This window comes from Eurypyga helias, unplaced genomic scaffold, assembly GCF_000690775.1.
Source record: "Eurypyga helias isolate BGI_N326 unplaced genomic scaffold, ASM69077v1 scaffold8371, whole genome shotgun sequence".
In the NCBI taxonomy this organism is placed as follows: domain Eukaryota; kingdom Metazoa; phylum Chordata; class Aves; order Eurypygiformes; family Eurypygidae; genus Eurypyga; species Eurypyga helias.
This window is the reverse complement of record NW_010231430.1, coordinates 12,071-33,073: the sequence shown is the minus strand read 5'-3', so window position 1 is coordinate 33,073 and position 21,003 is coordinate 12,071. Positions and strand designations below refer to the sequence as shown.

The window sequence follows — 21,003 nt, the reverse complement described above, 5'->3', positions numbered from 1 at the left end:
ATTTGTATCGTACGTTTTACGGCTTCGGCGCCAACCCCTGACGGCCAGAGCTCTCTGGGCGCCGGTGGGAGGTTAACGCCGGGCTAACCGGCGCCCCGTGTAACTGACACGCTGGGACACGCGGGGGCTGTGCGTGTGGTGGTGGGACAGCACCCCTGGGGCCCCTTGGGCTGTCACGGGAGGTCTGGTGGCCAACCTCGCTATTCCGCCTCCTGGCGCGCGCGGTGCCTGAGCGTCGTTCAGGGTAGGGCACGGACTTAGGCGTGGTAGGTTACGGGTGCGTGGACCCTTGGAAACTAGTTTGCTGCTGTCCTGTTCGTTAGTAACGTGTGGTATACGTTTGTCCTTTAAAATAAACACGCGCAGTTGTCTACAGCTGATGGATCCCATTCTTGGGAGTTTCATTTACATGTTTGTAACTCTTCAGAAGGTAAACCGAACACTTGGAGGAAGAATTCTATCTGCCTACTAAATTTGCTTGACTCTTGTCTATTTGTAAGAATACAACTGCATTATTAGACACGAATTTATCGGTTATATAGGAAAAAGTGTCTTTTGTGGGCACGTTCCTAATTTTCAAGCATCAGAACTGAAGTAATTTGAAGGGAGAATTTCTTTTGGCACTGTTGTTGCTTAACATGATTTCTCTGCCAGCCTACCCGAATAATGAATGATAGTTTGACTTGCAGCATGTGACCTTTCAGTCCAAGTCTGGTATGCAGCATCCTTTCCTTTATTCCTTTGAAGAGATGAGGACACTTGGCAGAACATGGGTTTGCTGCTTTTAGACTCTCGTGTCTGATTCTGCCTGTCTGTACAAGGAGGAGACAGCACAAGCTTCCTCTGTGTTCCTTGGAAGAACAAGTGCTAGATCCAACAGCCAATTCCAAGTGTTTTTAAGAGACATTTAAACTGGTGGTTCTCAGACGATATTTACTGGGGGTGTGTGAGGGGTATTTTGCTAATGATTGACTTCCTGGTCAGACCACAGTGTATCAGGCTGGTAACAGGGCGATGCATTTCCAACCAAAACTGATTCAGCACTTCCAACAGTCACTGTCTTCCTGTTAGGTGCATCTAGATCCAGGCCTGCCTTGGGCAGCCTCAGAAAACGTGTTGGTCTGCGTGCAGGTTGGCTTTAACACTTTTTAAAGCATTTGTGCGCTGAACTGTTTTGCATATTTTCCAAATCTCATTGGTTGTCTAATTCCCTTTTTACATTTACCTTAACGTCCAGTTCATAGTCTGTCAGTTGCAGCTAACTATGCAGTGTTTGTGTAATAAATAAATAAACAAAGCAACCACCAGCTTAAAGAGAGCACAAAGCCAACCAAGCAGATTCTCTGAATTTTAAAAACTAGCCATCCGTGTACAGCTGAAGTAGTAACGTACGGTCTAGTGATGCTGTTGCACGTAGGAAACAGCAGCTACGGTGCCTGCTTAGTACCGAAGTGTTTGTTGACTGGTGGAGGTTGGAAGGTTGTCCTTCCTGCTTTGGTGTACCGCCGCATGCAGTGTAGTTAAATACAGTGCCTTATTACTGATCTTGGGGGTTTTTAATGATGTACCTGCTATTACAGCAGAAATCTCTGCTGAACAGGCGCAGCACTAACTTCTCTAGAAGGTAATAGAGCTAAGTCTTGCAGAAAGCATAATTCATATCAGTGGGTACGTATACAGATACCTGTTGTTCGCTTTTAGGGAACCCCGTTTGTTTTGATATTGCTGCTGTTGAGGTGGATAGGTTTACCTCTAATTCCCGTGGTGCAGGATCCCGGATTAATTTTACATATGCTTCACCTTTCGTTAGTTTTAATAATTAATAAGGAAGTATGAATTGGCCACCTAGTTTACAACGTAGTTAGCTATAGCTTCTTCAGCGCCTTGGGTAAATAGCATGATGGTATTCATGTACAGCAGTTTGAGCCAGATTGGTTTTAAAAAATAAATGCCATCTGAAATAAAAGTGAATGGTATGAGTGAATTCATGTTATCTGTAATGAGAACTCTGGTGTTTATTTTCCTTCTCCTTAAAAAGTATTTCTTAAAGATCTTGGAGAGGACTGCTCTGGAAGTCCTTGAGTGTTGTCCCTTGTTCTTAATATTTGGAGGGAAAGATGGGAAGCCGCACGTTTATGAAACCTTAGTGTCTGATAATGCCGATGCTGAGGGAGTGCCGTCGGTGATACTAACGTTACCTTCTTTTCTGTGACAGAGGGAAAAGGAGCAGTTCCGCAAACTGTTCATTGGCGGCTTAAGTTTTGAAACGACAGAGGAAAGCTTGAGGAGTTACTATGAGCAATGGGGAAAGCTTACAGACTGCGTGGTAAGTTTGGCACGCTGATGAGCAACAGCGGCATAGACTGTTTAGAAAAAGTAGGGAGCTTGTTTTCTGTATAGCTTAATGAAAAGATGGAATGTTACATTTTCTGAAGCGTACAGTTGGTTGGTTTTTACGTGACTCGGCCTGTTGAAGCTGTACGCAGACTTTGCCTCGCAGACTCTGTTGGTAGAGTTAAGGAGCATTCACAGTCTGTTCCCTCTAAAACCTCCCAGGTTATCTCTCACCACTGATTCCAACAGTTCAGTATTAAACTTGGGTGTCAGTGGCTGAAGTGCCTTAGGGAGTGATCACACGGAGCACTGTTACATCTGTGTGATTGGTAACCTTTGGCAGAAAGCTGATACCATGGTAAGCAGCCTCAGTAAGGCTGGAAAAGTAAGTCTTGGCATGTGATGTTCTCACAGGATCACGTAGGTTGGAAAAGACCCTCAAGATGATTTTGTTGAGTCCAGCTGTAAACCCAGCACTGCCAAGTCCACCACTAAACCCTGTCCTTAAGTCTCTGCATCTTTTAAATACCTCCAGGGACAGTGACTTTTGCAGAAGTTCCTCCACCAAATTTGTCTCAGGTGCATTAAGTACGTATTTCATAACGCAAATGGTCTGTGGTCTTCAGAAAGCTTAAAAGAAACTGTGTTGGATTTTTTTTGAGAAAACAAACATAAACATATGCTGCTGATAGAGCACTATTTCTGAGTTAGGGGTAGTAGAGTCTTGGAGGACAACAATGGTTTGAATTTGTGTGATGCCAAGCAGTGCTGCTGTTGTGCTTAATGAGCGCAGCCTCCTGCTGCTGGGTAACTGCATCTTGAAATCAGGTCAAAGAAAACGCAAGTTGCATTTACATGTTTTCTCCAAATGCTGCAAGCGTTAAGCTTCACGTGAGGCAGGTAGAAATGGCTTAAACGTGTTCGTTATTCTTAGGTAATGAGGGATCCTGCAAGCAAAAGATCAAGGGGGTTTGGCTTTGTAACATTCTCCTCCATGGCTGAAGTTGATGCAGCCATGGCTGCAAGACCTCACACGATTGATGGAAGGGTGGTTGAGCCTAAGAGAGCTGTGGCCCGAGAGGTAAGTGTGGCTTTGAAAGGTGGTGCTTTCCATGCCTTGAAAAAAGGAATCTCTGCTTTGGTCGGACGGTTACGCTTTGTTCTTGTTTGAAAGTGCCCGGGTTTAAATTCTTTAGTTAAAAGGCTGCAGTTGGCACAGTTTCCCACACTTTTGATCAGTTAAATGACACTGTTACATAAATGTCTATTATTACGGTGAGTTATTAAGTTACTCTGGTTGTAGAATCATGTCTGCCAGGGACGCAGCTGGGGTCTGAAAGTATTGTTAGCAAAAACATGTTGAATGACTATAATTACGCAAATTCCAAACTCTTCTCTGGAAAGGTTACTGTTACTAAACCTAAAATTCATAAACTTCTGCCAATGTCTTCTGACTCTGTTCAAAGATCTTTTTGGGTGTTTCTAATAGGTATATGACTGAAGTGACTAAGCAGAGAATGTAGCAGGGAAACTTTTTTATTCCAGTAGGACTACTCTGGCTTTAGCCCCAGGCATCCTGGGTTTTTAACGCCAGGGCACAAATGGGGTGCGGGACTGCCATGCACCTTTACGCTTCTCAGCGTGGTTACTGTGCTTGAGGAGCAGTGCAGGTTCTGGGTGACTCAGGTTTACCACCTCGTGGGAGCTCTGGGAGAGCTTAGCAGTTTGAGGTCAGACCCGGGTGTTCAGTGCATTTGGACTGATGAACAGGAGTTGAATGAGCTGTCCCCGGAGATGAAGGGGAATGGAAATCGTAACCACTGGTATCCCCATTTTCCTTCCATTCCCTGCAGAGTGCAGGGTTGGTTACCTTTTGGAACAAGGGTAATTAAAGCAGCAGATGTGTATACTGTTTATATACACAAAGCTGTCGCTACACTTCAGGAATAAGTCATTCCTGCCTAGTGCAGCACCTTGGATACCATGCTCCAAGTATAAAAATAACAGGAGTGTGAGGAATGTCCTCCTGTTCTGAATAGGGATTAAAATGCGGAGCTGTGGGTGTGCTGAGATTGGAGGACCTTTGCCGTTGATAAGTTTTAAGTTCTTAAATACTTGAAGTTCTTTCAAGCAGTTGATCTTATACTTTCTCTAAATATATTTAAAGGCTTTTATTTACTCTTACCCATTTCATATCACTTCTATCTGCTTTGAAGTCTTCAACATGAAGTGGGGGTGAAAAACCTCCAGAACTATCCCATGTTACACCCTCCCAGAAGCCACCCTCCCCCCCCCGCCAAGCAGGGTTGCAGGGACATGGCATTGACATGCACTGAGGGCTACGTCAGTGCTTGAAAGATCTTGGTTCATCAGTATTCCTTTCCTGAAATCCTGGTAAAATCGTGTTTGTGAAATTGTTTTCTTTGTGGTAATCTTAAGGATTGTTTTAACAGGAGTCGGGAAAACCTGGTGCTCATGTTACTGTGAAAAAACTCTTTGTTGGTGGTATTAAAGAGGACACTGAAGAGCACCACCTGCGTGACTACTTTGAGGAATATGGAAAAATCGACACTATTGAAATTATCACTGACAGACAGTCCGGTAAAAAGAGAGGGTTTGGATTCGTTACATTTGATGACCATGATCCAGTGGATAAAATTGTATGTAAGTAAGCTTCATGCTGCTCTTTTGCTTGATGGTGTTACTCCTTGCAGTCATGGTAATTGTGTGAAGCCAAGCTTAAACCCAAGAGATAACAGGATTAGATGAGTTCTGGCTTCTTTGCTTAATCATATGATATTTTTGTGGGTTTTTTTTTTAATGATTGGGAATATGTGTGGGAAATTTCTTCACTTTTGGAAGCCCGATAGTCTGATCTGTTGCTAGATCGGTACTTAAATGTTGATGGTGTCTTTTTTGATGTGGTTACAGTGCAGAAGTATCACACCATCAATGGCCACAATGCAGAAGTAAGGAAAGCCCTCTCCAGACAGGAGATGCAGGAAGTTCAGAATTCTAGGAGTGGGAGAGGAGGTACGTCTGAGTAACGGTTAATAGTTTGTGTGTTGGCTTCCCATGATCACGCTGCTCATAAATGTTACGCTGTTACAGGGAACTTTGGTTTTGGTGATGCACGTGGAGGGGGTGGCAACTTTGGTCCAGGACCTGGCAGCAATTTCAGAGGGGGAGCCGGTAAGACAGGCATGTTTGTAGCAGTTTTTTTTTTCCTTATTTCTGCTGTCTTTCTGGTTCTGGGTAACTTTGTAAGGTACTGCTCTGCAATTTAAATGCAGCTGTAGCAGTGAGAATTTGGGAAGGGGGGAGGGGGGAATTGCAAACTGCTCCTGTAGTATGTGGGTATTCACTAAATGAAGTGATTTTGATTTTCTTTTAAGGATTTTATTAAAAGCCAAGTGTAGGTTAAGGAATTTGGAGATTTCTCCTCTGTAATTCTATGCAGCACTTGCCTGGCCTTCAGTGGAAGGTCTGTGTGCAAAATCAAAGAAGGGTGCTTTATGAATCCAAGAAAACATAAGGTAGAGAGCAGTGATTGGATGTGTTATTTCACATATGTTTTTCTAAATTCAAGAGTATGTGTGTTCAGTCAGTCATCTCTTAGATTTGGTCCTTAAGGTCGTAGTGCTACAGGGGAATTGAAATACTTTTGTGGGGTTTTTTTCTCCAACAGATGGATATGGAAGTGGCCGTGGATTTGGTGATGGGTATAATGGATACGGTGGAGGACCTGGAGGTTAGTTTACTTTTCTGGTAGTGATGGTGGTTTTCTTCTCACTCAAAAACATGTTTATATTTTACTTAATATTTACATAAAATGTACATTAATTGCCAAAGCCATGTTGTTGGCTTTAAAAGCACATATGGCTGTTGGCTCATGTTAAACCTTTATGTGGTGAATTGCACGGGTATTTCTTGGACAACCATGCCTTTTCTTTAAAATAGCAGTGTTTCTTAAATTTCCTGGAAAATCAAGATTTTAATTAAGCCTTTTAATGAGGCTTTGAGGCAAGTTTGCTGGGTTTTGGTCACAATTTAATTAGGGTGGGTACCTAATTAAAGTATAGGGAAGAGTACCTTTCTCTTCCCTATAACCTTCTCAACAGAAAAACATCCTCTTATTCTGTAGGATTTAGTTTCCTTCTAAACTGAAAAGTTTAAGGGATTGTGTTGTCATAGGTGGCAACTTCGGTGGCAGTCCTGGTTACGGAGGAGGAAGAGGAGGATATGGTGGAGGAGGACCTGGATATGGCAACCAGGGTGGGGGCTATGGAGGAGGTTATGACAACTATGGAGGAGGTAACCGACTGGCTTGAACCGACCAACACTTCAGTTGTAAATTAGCGCAAGTCACGGGAGATTTGGAGGTGGGGGGAGGGTTATAAATGTTGTCTAAGGAAGCAGTTGTTTTCCACATAGTATGAAAAAGCAGTTTGTTGTGTACACTGCTGAAATACATGGGATTTTGTACTTTATTTAAAATTCTAATGACAGATAACTTCGTGAGTGCTCTATGCATTACGGCTCACCTAGGTATTTCTCCACTTTTGTATTGATAACGCAGGCAATTATGGAAGTGGAAACTATAATGATTTTGGAAACTACAACCAACAACCTTCAAATTACGGTCCAATGAAAAGTGGGAATTTTGGTGGCAGCAGGAACATGGGGGGACCATATGGTGGAGGTACTGTATATGTCCTGACCTGCCTTGGAGCAAATCGGAGTGGGCGGGCTTTAGTCTTTAGGGGAGGTGGAAGGGAAGACGGGACAAGGGGTAACTGTTCTGAACTAAAAGAGCATAGACTAAGATTAGATAATGGGAAGAAGTTCTTCCCGGAGAGGGTGGTGAGGCACTGGAGCAGGTTGCCCAGAGTAGCTGTGGATGCCCCATCCCTGGAAGTGTTCAAGGCCAGGCTGGATGAGGCTTTGAGCAACCTGGTCTAGTGGAAGGTGTCCCTGCCCATGGCAGGGGGGGGGAACTGGATGGGCTGTAAGGTCCCTTCCAACCCAAACCATTCTCATTTAAGACTGACATGTAGAAACAGGGTAATTTCTGTACTAGGTGCACTGCAGTCCCCATGCTCTTTCTGCTAATTGGCTACAATTTCTCATCCTGAGACTGTAGAGCTTGTCTTGGGTAAATTATTACTGATTTTTTTAAAGGTAGATTACAAGATAACTAACTTTTTCCAGAACGTTGTGAAATAGATTGCAGTTTCCAGTCTGTAAAGATTTTAGCTAAGTTTCATGCTCTTTGCTGTCGGCTCCCACTGTGTGTAGACAGTCTAGTTAACGTCCACTAAACTTGCTGGGATTTCTTCTTTCCCTGTCACTTTCCTCTGACACTTTGCTGCCTTTTGTTGTCTAAGTGTTCCTTATGGTGGTGGTGTAATGCTTGTGAAGTGGAAACTGAAACACCAAGCCCTTTCTCGTAAGGTTTAGCAGGCAAACAAAGTCAGCCCTCACAGCCTTAAGACAGTGCGGTGCATCAAAGTACGTGTGACCCTGTTGAACCGTCTGCAGTTTTAGCATGTAGTTGCTGGGGCAGTTCTTGGAGGAAGACAGTGAAATGTGAAAATCCTTGTTGTATAGGCCATCTCTGGAAGTAAAGCAGGATGTTAAGTCTTCACACAGAACCAAAAGCATTCCCAGGTTTAAATTAAAACGTGTACTGATGCAACTCTTCTGTGTTACTCCACAATTGCAGGGAACTATGGTCCAGGAGGCAGTGGAGGAAGTGGGGGATATGGAGGGAGGAGCCGTTACTGAGTTTCTGCAAGCATGCCATGGGTAAGTATGTTTTATTAAGTATTAAAATTGCAGTGATTCTTGAGAGTAGCTGCAGGAGTTAAAAGCTTTTTTAGGATCATATTATCTTTCCTTTAAAAAATGGTTAGATGAATAATTTCATAACCTATTTTTTTACTCTTTACTTCTGTTGAAACAGGCTTCACTGTATAAATAGGAGAGGATGAGAGCCCAGAGGTAACAGAACAGCTTCAGGTTATCGAAATAACAATGTTAAGGAAACACTTATCTCAGTCATGCATAAATATGCAGTGGTATGGCAGAAGACACCAGAGCAGATGCAGAGAGCCATTTTGTGAATGGATTTGGATTATTTAATAACATTACCTTACTGTGGAGGAAGGATTGTAAAAATGCCTTTGAGACAGTTTCTTAGCTTTTTAATTGTTGTTTCTTTCTAGTGGTCTTTGTAAGTGTAGAAGCATTCCTTTGATAATGTTAAATTTGTAAGTTTCAGGTGACATGTGAAACCTTTTTTAAGATTTTTCTCAAAGTTTTGAAAAGCTATTAGCCAGGATCATGGTGTAATAAGACATAACGTTTTCCTTTTAAAAATTTAAGTGCGTGTGTAGAGTTAAGAAGCTGTTGTACATTTATGATTTAATAAAATAATTCTAAAGGAAATATTGTGTAATTTTAGATTTTTTTTTTAATACTGTAAAATAAGGCAAGGAGTGGGTAGTATAAGGTCCCACGGATAATATAAAGCTATTGTTGTATATGTAAAATTAAATGCTGGTCAGAAAAAAAAGTATGTTGTCTGTAAATGATCAGATTTAAAGTATCTAGATAACTTAAGGGATATCTCTGCAAGGAGAAACACCTTTTTAGATCTTTTAGATGCTGCTTCTTCAATGGCAAGGAAAGGAAATATCCCCAGCGAGGTACTCTTCCAGGGACACAGGTCTAGTACGAGAGAACTCTTGAAAACGTCACTAAGTTCAGCCAGTCTTAAAAAGCTGCGCTGTATTTCTGCAAAGCTTTAACTGCAGTAGTGTATAAGGATGCCAACGAAGGCTGAGGGTGTAGAGAAAAATAGTTCTAAGCTTCAGTTAAACTTCTTTAGGTAAGATCTTATTTACTTTTCCTTTCTTAATGTTCCAAAAAACAAGAAACTAATACTGTTTGACAGTATTCTTTCAGTACAGTGATTATCGTTATGTAGTTTAACATAGCAATGAATTGAGTTAACAATTACCAATGGAAATTTGTGAATCCTGTTTTCTCTTGTATTATTAAATTTTTTACAAACAAATTTTTGTTAATTTCAGCTACTTAACATATTTTTTTCCTACTGGAATCTAGCTATGATATGAACCCTGGACAAGCATAGACTGCTGCCACTGTACACTGCTACAGTTGAACAAATGAGACCTGCAAGTGTCCATTAGTAAAGCTTTGCAAGGGTTCCATCCCTGGTGTTGGTAGTTAAAATGGTAGGTCACAAGTTAATTAAATAATACGACTTTATTTTTGCATCCTGCAACATTTTATTTTTTCTTGGGAGTCTGTGCGTTACGGGAGTTGCAAGGCGATGCAATGAAGGTAGCTCTGTGCTGTTGGAAATGAACTGACATTGTTGTGTGTCTTGTCTCCTGTCACCTATGCTGTGTAAGACGTTTCATCCTGAAGGTTCCCAAGTAACTGTAGGCTGTTTACGTATAAGGGAAAAAAAACTGCACCACAGAATACATCTGCCTCTGGGAAGGAGTGTGTCGTCCATTCTTGTAACAACTGCATAAGCAGTTCTTTAGGAGGGGAAGTGAGAACTTGAAATGAAACTGCAGGTGATGTTTCATGAGGGTGTCCTGTAATTGCGTAAATTGGAATTTGGCTAGAATGTTGAGGTTTCCACCATTTTTTATAGTTCTTGCAGCTAATCAACCTTAGTGCCAAATTAAGTCAGCCTTACTCCTGCTGCGTTGAATGTTTGCGCCCCAAATTATTAATAAAAATTCACCAAGCGATGAGTTACTCGGAGTTAAGGGTGGCGTTACTCTCCACCAGATCTGGATTTTAAATAAAAATCAACAAAACCCACCAAAAAAGCAGCCAAAAAGGCCCTAATTCCAAAGTTGCGTTGCCTTTCAGAAGCTACCCGCTGAAGAACGCGGGCTCGGCTAACGCAAGCCTGGTTCCTTTTTGTGTTAGACACACCAGTGAACTGCTTATACTATTTAAAAAAAAAAAAAAAAAAAGGCTGAAGTTCCCCTATTGGTAATTGGGTTTAGACATATGTGATAAACATCTTCAGATACACTTTTTTTTTCTTTGGCAGGAAGGTGCCATGCTGCAGGTAACTAATGAAGAAGTGGTCAACCACAGAAACGCTTCAAGAAATAAGAAATTCTGTATCATCAAAAAATAGTTGTTTTTGCCGCCTTCTTTAAAAACCTAGAGGTTAAATACTGAATACTGATAAAACAGCACAATTAGTACAGCTCCCTGTAACGCTGGGTTTTTTTTAAATTACAGTAATCGTGTCTTGTAAACCTTTCGAATAAAATTCAGATTCGGTAGGAGAAACAAATCACTAATGTTAAAACAGCAAACATTCTGTGCGTAGAAAGTTTAACTACCTATTTTTATAACTTTCATAGCTTTAAAATAAAGTATTTTTTATACCAAAGTAGTTCTAGTGTAATGCTTAATAAAACTTAGTGTGTGTCTAACATTAAATAATGTTTACGCGCAGCTTTTAGACCCTTCCATGACCTGAAACACTCCATTTTGAGGTGGATTTAAAACAAAGTCAACTTGGCGAGTGCATTCGCAGAATCTGTGTCTCTGACTGCGGGCATCTGTTCTCTGCTGGGAGAAACAGTGCCGCAGGTTTAACAGCGCTCATCTTCTTGCCGCTGGGCACAATGGCTTTAAACTAGCTTTTTGGCCGTATTTTGTATCACGTTATGAAAAATACCTCCTTCTTTTCTGTTAACGGATCACTTACGAGAGTCTGTTGGAAGGCGATAGGACGATAGCGCTGTCCTTTACACCTGTAAAGGGCTTTTAGCGTCAAGAGAGACCAAACGTAACGTAGAGTTCTGCGGTACCAGAACCGCACTTCTGGGGGGGTGAAAAAAAAACCCGACGGCAAACAAAATACCAAAAACCAAATGAAACTCCAAGCGTGAGCTTGGGAAAACATCAGTCGGGAACGTGTCTGAGGGAAGGTATCGTCAGTCTGATCCGCTGTAGCCTGTCACCTGCCTGTGCGATGTGTGCTAAGCCGCAAACGTACGTGCTTGATGCCAGGATCTGTAACCGCCTTTGCCCAGTTCAGAGATACGGTTTGAGGGTTCACCTGTGGTTTCTTTTTGTTCTTCCCCCGAGTTTCTGAAGTTGACCTGTGAATATTTGCATAGGTAACCGGTGGGCTGCTACGGAAGCCGAAAAGGAAGACGCGCAAAGCGTGCTTTACTTACCTTCTTTCCGACAGAACGAGCTGACGGGTGGATGAGGAGCTGCCGCCTTGCTGGGAACTTAGATTTGCATAATGGAAGTTTTTTCCTTTACAGTTGCCAAGTCCACGTTCGTATGATACAAAAAACACTCCAAAGGGGAGTAATTCTATGGGCTGCTACGGAAGCCGAAAAGGAAGACGCGCAAAGCGTGCTTTACTTACCTTCTTTCCGACAGAACGAGCTGACGGGTGGATGAGGAGCTGCCGCCTTGCTGGGAACTTAGATTTGCATAATGGAAGTTTTTTCCTTTACAGTTGCCAAGTCCACGTTCGTATGATACAAAAAACACTCCAAAGGGGAGTAATTCTACTCGTTCTGTTAGAGATGTTCACTCTTTCAGTGGTTTTGCAACATGGTCTGAGATTGACTTGAGTACATTTTATTCAAAGTCTTAAACTTGGAGTGTTTGTTTCCTGTTGTCTTACTGTTGAACTTCCGTGACTTTCTCTGGGTATGTCCTTACGAAAATAAGTGACAATCGCAGCGTTCACCGATGAACTCGGTGAGAGAAGTCGCCCTTTCGAGTCAACCCGATGCTGAACGCTCGTAACTTTGAACAAAAACAACGGTGCGTGGTCAGTTACTGCTCCTCAGTTTGGAGATGATGCGTGCTTTTCCTCTCCTGATTCCTAAGAAGCTGGGTTTGTGTCACTCCACAGACTTCGTGTTTTCAGAGTAAGGGTAACTGTGCCAGTCAGAATGTTGCCTGCGCTGAGGGTCAGGTCTGTCCGGAGTGGGCACAGCTGGCCCACAGCAAACTGGGGGAGGGCCGTGAAAGACAACACAACTTGTTTGGTGTCTGGTATGGGAGTGGGGAAAACCGACCCCAGCACCACCGTGTGTGGCTTGTGTTTACCGAGCAGTGGCGAGGATAGGTCAGTACGAGGGTTTGTGCCGCTGAGACTCTGTGTTGGCTGTACTGCTTACAGTGAAAGTTGGCTTTTATTCACGCCTGATTGGGAAACGTGAGAAATGGCTCTCCCTGTGGAGAAATGAGCGGGAACTTAACTTGCGTCACGTGTGGCGAGTAAGACTGTGTTCTTGGGTTCCGTGATGAATGTACCTACTACCTTGGGGATGAAGTCGTACTGCTTCCAGGGAAGAAAATGTGAACCCCAAAACACCCGGGTCTGAATTTTGCATGAGCTGTCAGCTGAGTGGAAACGTGAGAAATGGCTCTCCCTGTGGAGAAATGAGCGGGAACTTAACTTGCGTCACGTGTGGCGAGTAAGACTGTGTTCTTGGGTTCCGTGATGAATGTACCTACTACCTTGGGGATGAAGTCGTACTGCTTCCAGGGAAGAAAATGTGAACCCCAAAACACCCGGGTCTGAATTTTGCATGAGCTGTCAGCTGAGTTGGCTTTGGAAACTTGGCCGCCCTTGTGCAAAGAGGAGGATTTGCTGAGAATGTGCCGGAATGGTACTTCTCCCTACAGCTTCAGTGTTGGGATCTGTTTTCAAGGCAGAGTGCGTGATGCAAGCGGAATCCCATAGCAGTGCTGTTATGTTTTCCCTCCTGCGGGAGAGCCCAGGTTCTCTTCCTGTTTCTACAGCGGTACTGGTAGGAACGCCTAGGGGCATAACATGGATGTTATCACCAACATCTGGTTTCCCCCGCCCCCCACCCCTTCACTTCCTTGGTCTGCTCTTTCTCAGTCTGTTCTTCGGCATCCTTGTCTGGAATCAAGGGCTGGTGCGCTGAGTGGAGTTCTGGTAGCGGCGTAGCGGGTACTGAGCGGCGACGTGGTACGAGACACGCTACAGTAGTAGGACTCCATGTGGCTACGTGTGTCATCTCAGTTTGGTTTACTTAATAAAGACCTTTTCACTAGAACCTGGTGCTGGGTGTCCTGTTGCCTCATTTATAGGCTTCTACCTCCTCTGTCCTCAAAACGGTCATTAGGACCATGCTTCTGACTCCCATAAGATGCTGGTGTTGGGTGTGTATTTTGGGACAAACACCGAGCTGTGAAGAGGGACAAACTGGTGTTGACGAAGTTGCGCTGTCCTTGGTTTCCACGTTGATGCTCGTTGCTGTTTTACCCCATCTGAACCAGACTGCGAGCTCTCGAGCGGGAGCTGTCTTGGTTTGTGAAACTCACCGCCCGTAAAAAGCAAAGTCAGTTGAACGAACCCGAAGCTGCGTTTGGGCGCAGTACAGCGAGGAAGCGGGTGTGCCGCGTCGCTTCCACGCAGCGCTGCCCGTACGCGAGCGTTCAGCCTTGCGTTTCGTACACTGTGCTTGGGGTACTGCACTCGGAAGCGCCAACCTGCTCCTGTGTAATGGACCTTCCTCTAGGAAAGGGACGGGTCTGAGCTGCCCGCAGGTAATGCTGTTCCCTTGTCCCTGTCCATGTCACCAGCAACAGTGGGGACGGGGACCCATGTGCTTTGTGACTTCCCCAGGTGTTTGCTCTCTGCTTAGTCTGACCTCTAGCCTCTTGCTTTTTGTTATCTCTGTAACGGGAACAGTTTGCCACTCGGATGTTATGGACTAAACAGCTCCACCACGGGAACGATACTTTAATGAGAACTTCCACCATGGTGTTTGCTTTTTTTCTGTGCCTGGATCAGCAGCTAAACCTGTGATCCTCAGCTCTGCCATTTTCCAGCAGTATGACAAGTCTTGAAAAAATGGTCCCTATCTGAGGGCGATGCGTTTCTCCGTGTTAGTACTTGGTAGGGCAGAACGAGCCCTCAAAGCTTTATCACTTGGTATCTGGTTCTGGAGTGAGTTTGATACCACAGCATGACTTTTACAGGAGGTTTGTATGCTGACTGGTTTCCCAAAAATCACAATCTGTCAGTAAGAAAGCCGCAGCAGACCTTGGCTGGGGGTTTCCCACCTTTCACAACCCTTCCAGCTACAAGTTTTAAAGAGTGCTGTTAGCCTGGATGGCTCCTGTACGGTGTCTCCTCATCTGTAGGTTGAAAATGCAGCCTAAGGCCATCGGATGAAGCGTATTAAAGGTGGCTGTGGGAGCGCTTTGTTCTGGGAGAAGAGCTTGCTGTAAAACCACTCCCCGATCCAGCCTAAACATCACCTATCACTTAAAGATGTGTAATTTAAGGATGCGTAAGGCATAGTCAGGATGCAGAAGTGTTTGGGGTGGGGGTTTCTTTAAACGCAGGCTAGTCACAGGGAAGACCCTCGCAAAACTACCAACAGTCTGAGGTGAAACTTCTTACTTCAGTCCACTGAAACAGAAAGTAGAGGAAGGCCTTGTTCTGAAGTCTGCCTGCAGTTTGTCTTTCTGGGGGTAGGTAGCTGATGCTTCGAGAAAATTGCACTGTACATCCAGCCCTAGTGCTCAGGGTCTGTGTCATCAGTACTGTTACAGCTTAGTGTACACCCAAAATAAATCACCTGGGAGGTTTTGGATGGGTACAGTTGCTGGCCGAGTTCTCAGCAGCTAAGATTCGCGTGTGAAGTTCTTCAGTACGGTTGTGGCGCAACACCGACTGGCGCTGGGTGAGGGCAGCTCCTGACACCGCCCAGTCTGCGAATTACAGGCACTTGGGGCGTGGAGTTGGGGCTGATGTCCTCGCTTTCGTGTATGCTGCTTACTGAAGAGAGTTCCGATGCGCTTCCTTGTTTTCCAGTATGTGCCAGAACGTAACCGTGTGACCGTGACCCGCCTGGGGTTTGCTGTGCTTCACTGGCTGCTGGCGCTACAACAGCCTGCAGCGCTCGCTCTGCGGCCTACGGGAGCAGTGGGCAGCGGGAGCCTTATTTCCTTTCACCCTGCCATCACACGACTGTAGAAACTGGTGTTGTGAGGCCCTGAAGCTGAAATACTCGGGTTTCTGGTTTGATCCGTTACGGGCCTAATCTAGTATCTCTCAGAACTTGTGCTCGTGGGCCAGGAAGTACGCTTACAGACCTGATCCTGCACTGCCCACGTGCATGGCCTTCAAAAGTGCTCGTTACGTCATTTAATTAAAAGATGGCAGTCATGCCGATTTCATTTTTTTTCCCCCAGAACTAGAAATCAGCCTCACCGTTCCTCCTGTGTCTCCGTTACCTGTTGCACGGTTTGAAGTCCATGAACCAGCAATTAAATACATTCCTTGTGAATACCAGTCGGAATTTCACGCTGATGCTTAACCCACAGCAAGAAATGTCAGGGCTTCACTAATGAAAGTTTCCACTATAAATTTATCTATCGGTTTGAGGCTGTGGCAAAACTGACAAATAAAAAGAACAAATGCACGCATTTAAGGCAATCTTCCAACATAAAATGCTGAACAATTTGCTCTAACTGGCTGATTTCATTACTGATAATTTGGTGTATTTTGCACGTGGGCAGGCCGTGCAATACACCGTGCAGTACACCGCTTGATGCTGTAATCACAAGGGCAAATGCCAGGATTTACATACTAAAGGGAGAGTTTCTTTTTTCAAAAGATATAATTTGGCGTGTAAACTTGCATTTCATGTGCAGGTTTGTGTGTTTGGTGCAAATGCCTTTTTTAACATACCTCACCCTAAGGTGCTACACTGTCATCATGCCATGGCCAATAGATTATTTTCTTTTAATTCCAGTTTTATGGGGCTTGTTTATAAAAGAAATTAAAAGTATGTGTTGCTATCTAGTTGTTAATATTAGTAATTATTTTAATACCTTGTATACTACTGTGCCTCTTCCACATTCCTTTGTTATCATTCATTACGTGGCCTAAAAGGCATCTTTTTTTGCAGGCCTTTTTCAGGTTGTAAAACAAAAAAGGAGAAGCTGTTGTGAGTAAGCATGTGAGTGAACGAAATGTCTTATTTTTCACAGCACAAATAAATATCGAACCCAAAATCTCTTCTCTTTATTCAAAGCTACTATTAGAGTGTAACTGTTATCGCAAGTACAGATGAACAGTAATTTGGTTCAATTTAACTTACTTTAAAGATTTGAGGGAAACCTAAAAAACCAAATCCCTAATACTGAGGATACTTAAAATACACCAGTTTTAAAAAGCCAAAAATAAAAACATCAGTACTTCTCCCTGAGGAAGGTATCCAAATGGGTGGGGTGGAAGGGAAGTTACACAACCAAATACATCACAGAGTAGGAAAGAGAACAAGAACTCAGTTCACCGTCACTCATTTCCAGGGAAGAAAGTTGAGTGATTCAGTTGCAGAGGAGGAATGTTAAGACAATATTGAATCAGATGCTAATTATTTTTCAGACTATTTGCAGATTGACCATACGAGCTGTAAAACCAATTGGTTCAATGGTGGTGAAAGTAGTGAGGAAAAACGCAGCAGCCTCCTGGGCCTCCGTCCTCTGAGGAAAACTAGGAAAAGCAGAACAGTTCTGAGCAAATGCAAAGCACAGGGTATCTCTTAAGAATACAACATAAATCCACAATGAATCTACGGTGAACTTGAGCCCCGAAAGAAAAATTGTAGCTAAAAAAGTAATAAAATAAGGTCACTTTGTGTATGAAAAACCAGGTACTCAAGACAAACACATTTTTCTTCCATGTGTATCTTTGATCTAAAGCTTATATTTTCCCCCACTGATGTTCTCCCCTCTTCCCCCATCTCCAGAAACTAAATTTCTGGTTTTACATAGGCCTGCGTAACCACACACTGATGGCTTAGCTCCTTCAATGCTAGTTGAAGCTGCACAGATTTCCTCATTCAGAAGCCTCAGCTGGTAGATTTTCTAAGAGATCACAGTCAGCCAGGACTGTCAGACCCTTGAATGAGCAGTTTTCCTCCTGGAATGTAGTCTTTTCTGTTTGTACTACTGTAATCACCGGCCTCCAGCCTTCAGGCAGATACCCTTATCAGTCTTTCAGGAACAATGAAACCTCTGCTCTTTTACATTATCTTGTTTCTGTTATGATTTGACCAAGTGTTTGAGCATCACGAAAACGCTGCCATCACTGCTGCAATGAATGGCATACTGGCCCGGGTTAACAGGTCGGTCCTTGTTGTCCCTCAGTCTACTGACAATGTCACGGTGCAAGCTGTTCAATTTTTGCTTCATCTGGCTGATTGATCTGCTACACTGAGACTGCTCCTTCTCAAGGCTCTCTTTTTGTGTCTGAAGATTGCATACGTCTTCTTCCAAGTTAAGGATTGCATTCAGTTTACGTTTACGACGATTCTGGGCAGCAACTCTGTTTTTTCCTCTTCGTCTGATGTCACGTAGGAGCAATACCTCAGTACGTGTCAGATGGTTCATTGCTAGCAGGGCGCTGAAAGAGCTGAAGGGCATGCTCACAATTTCATCTACCGAAAACGGTATTCTCAGAGCTTTTGCGCAGTGTTCGTCGCTGCTGAGGTCTGTATCAGTAGAATCACGGCACCTATCCTTTACTTTGTTTGGTTTCTCCATCCACATCTGTTGCTGATGATCCGGAGCACATGCTGCTTGACTTGAGAGCCGACTGTAAGCCTGATTGTGAAGAAACCGCTGAAGTGTGGCTTCTCTGGAACACTCTGAACCACCTGGATATTCCACATGGCCGTATTTACTGTGTTCTTGGCTCTGGCCACCAACAGCTCCTAAGCCATGCAAAGAAATGGATTTAACGTCGCTGCTGTACCCAACAGCACCTTCACTGCAGACGGAGTAAGAGGTAGAGCTGTGGCCCGAATTCAAAGACAGTCCCAAATCCAAGCTGGGTTCTTCAAAGAGCTGAGAGACTTCTATACGATCAAAGCCTTCCTCCAAAGCCAAAGACATCAGCTTTATATCATCAAAATCATCTTTAGGGGGCATTAGGTTTCTAATGTCAGCAGCTGAAAATAACCCTGTCAGATGTGACTCATGAAGTAGCGACTCTGGATTTGTGACAGTAGAGCTTGACTGAGGAAAAGACACTTGCCTTTGTACATGTCTTGTTCCTGAATTTGGTTGAGTGGGGCAGCCCGTTCTCAGTAGCGCGGCATCGTGAGGACTGAAACAGTGGCAAAGTGCCTGGGTCAAACATATATTGTGGTGTGAGGATGATGGGGCTTGGCCTCTACTAGAAGTAGCAACTTGTGTTTCTTCCAGTAAACTCGCCTAAAAGATGATGGGGGGAAAAAACAGGATCTTTTATAAGATGAATGTGTCTATATTCCTCACCTACACAGTCTTGATAAATTTATTTTTTAACATTCCACTATTTGAGTCTATTAAAGTCAAAATTTTATACGTCAAACTCCTTTTCTAGCCATCCTGAATACCGTTTCCCATTTGTACACAGCGTTACCTGTGCTGGCCTAAGGCAGAAGGGGGTGGGGGGGTGGGGGGATGTTTGTGTGGAAAGCAACTGAAGGGATGGGAGGAAGATTCCCGAAGGACAGTGTGGGACTAATGAGTGTTAAGAGGTGGAAATGGGACCATTAAGTACATCAGTGTTTATCTGATTAGGTCTAAGAAAAGGTCCTTCTAGGAGGTGCAGTCATGCCCCTTTCCTGGTAGTCATTTTGATGATCACCGATTCCAGGGACAGTTGTCTCAAGGTGCTAAACTGTTAGATTAACCTTGTAAAGAAGACAGATAAGATCACTGGCAGGACTTAATCAGTGAGAACAGTGGTGTCGGAGGTGGACAGGACCCTTAAGGTCCTGCTGGCACATTCTCACAGTTTATAAAGCTTTTGGGGCTGGGAGCTGGCACATTTGGCTTAGCTCCTTCTAAACAGGTCTATTGTGTTCAGGAATTTCAACTCAACTCCTTTACTAATCAGTTTGGAGGAAACATCCCCCAGATAACACCTTCTGTGGATGTACTTACAATTTAAATTTCTACTCAGCTTATCTTCACAGAAATAAAGCTGCTGTGTGATCCCTCAGTCCAGACAGTAAGCGAGTGCTGCAGCCAACCTTTTGTGGGCCTGGGTTATAGCTGCTGGGTCGTAGAAGTACAAAGCCACTGCACAAGATTACATCAGGGCACTTGCTAACAAGCAGTTCTAAAATAAATGGCTTCAAAAAACTTGAGAATGTAAATACATCAGGTAGGAAGTGCATGATTCCTCCACAGCTGAGCATCCTTACTGTGCAGGAAAGGGCTTTTCTGAATGTAGTTCATCGAACAAACAATGTGAAAAGCACTTTCCACAGGGAAGGAATGATGTACCATAAAGACCAGAATGTCTTAAGTTCTCTGCTGCGTTTACTGAGAGCTCAGGTAACAGAACAGTCTTGCCTTGCTTCTCGTAGGGAGTTACCTTGCACTAGACCATCTGTGAGAGACAGAGCTGGTATTTTCAACTAAGGCCTTGAAAAGAAATACTCTTAGCAACGTAACTAGTAAAAAATCCCCCACGCTGTAAAGACATGGTACCTGAATAAAACAAGCAACCCATTTTCAACAGATAGATTGTCACAAGATGGCAGTGCATTAGTAGTCTTACATAAAATACGCAGCTGTGTGTTGTCATAAAGGCTACAGCCATATTCCTTTCAAATTATGAAAAGAACAAAGTAAACTGAACTGATGAACTTCTGAACCTTGTTAGTGTGGAATCCCTTAGCAAAGCTGACAGAGGAGAAGACTAATTTGTGGGCTGGGTGGCACTATCCAACCTAGACATTCCCAAGACCATGTGTTCCAGAGATAAATATCAAGTTATATGGAAAACACTAACGACCCTGTAAGGCTCCTACAATGGGAAGCTTATGTAGGATGCCCTTGGAGGATTGCAAAAAAGGAATGCAGGTAGTAGCTTGCTGGTTAATGATTGCAACTATGAGCTGTGGGAGAGGAGGGAGACTGCAATTAAGATAACAACTGGTTTTTGTGAAGATGGGCAGCCTGAAAGTAAACAACAGTATCACAAGCCCAGAAGACAATAAAAGAAAACAAAATGGTTTTGCTGCTAATGCTGACTGACCTGATGATGGGTCTGTGCTTCTTAAGGGTAGTATCCTTGTAAGCACTTGACCCAACATGTACAGCAACTCTTAAGGTTTGGCTGCAAACGCTTAATAGCTGCTAACACTTAGCAACTCAGTGTTGCTCCAGGGAAACACACCAGAGTTGCTGTATAAATAGGAAACTGGCATTCGGTTTCAGAAGGGCAATTATCAGTTGAACTAGTTAAGTTGTCCGGTTGCTCCACCCAGTTCTGAACACCAGGTGACAGAGACGACAAGACTTTGCAGGTTTAAAATCCCAGACAAATTACTGGGGAAAATTTTTTGAGTAGAGCCAATGACAGCGGACGTAAAAGGCGGATACTAGTGTCTTTAACATATTCAGGTAAGTCTTACTGCACCCGTTTATTGATATATTCACTGCTTTTTTTGGTTTTTAATTAGACCAAACAGAGCAAGTCATTATCCAGTAATCACTGACTGTGCCCCGATCTATTAGCAATACACGTGTTTTCCAATTTACCTCTAGCATGTTTTCCAGCTGCGATGACAGAAGCTGTAA

At 43.7% G+C, this 21,003-nt stretch overlaps 2 protein-coding genes across 2 annotated transcripts; one reads left to right on the top strand and one right to left on the bottom strand.

Moving 5' to 3' along the window:
- Positions 1-2,215: 2,215 nt before the first annotated feature.
- On the top strand, positions 2,216-8,784 carry HNRNPA2B1 (heterogeneous nuclear ribonucleoprotein A2/B1; the record flags this gene model as incomplete). The annotated part of the gene is made up of 10 exons (XM_010161073.1): positions 2,216-2,326; positions 3,269-3,415; positions 4,788-4,998; positions 5,266-5,367; positions 5,446-5,526; positions 6,023-6,085; positions 6,529-6,648; positions 6,914-7,036; positions 8,060-8,142; positions 8,300-8,784. Coding segments are annotated over 9 exons (1,020 nt in total), but the record flags the coding sequence as incomplete, so codon positions are not given.
- An 8,682-nt stretch (positions 8,785-17,466) lies between these two features.
- On the bottom strand, positions 17,467-18,639 carry NFE2L3 (nuclear factor, erythroid 2-like 3; the record flags this gene model as incomplete). Its single annotated transcript, XM_010161072.1, has 1 exon — positions 17,467-18,639. A coding segment is annotated over one exon (1,173 nt), but the record flags the coding sequence as incomplete, so codon positions are not given.
- Positions 18,640-21,003: the final 2,364 nt, after the last annotated feature.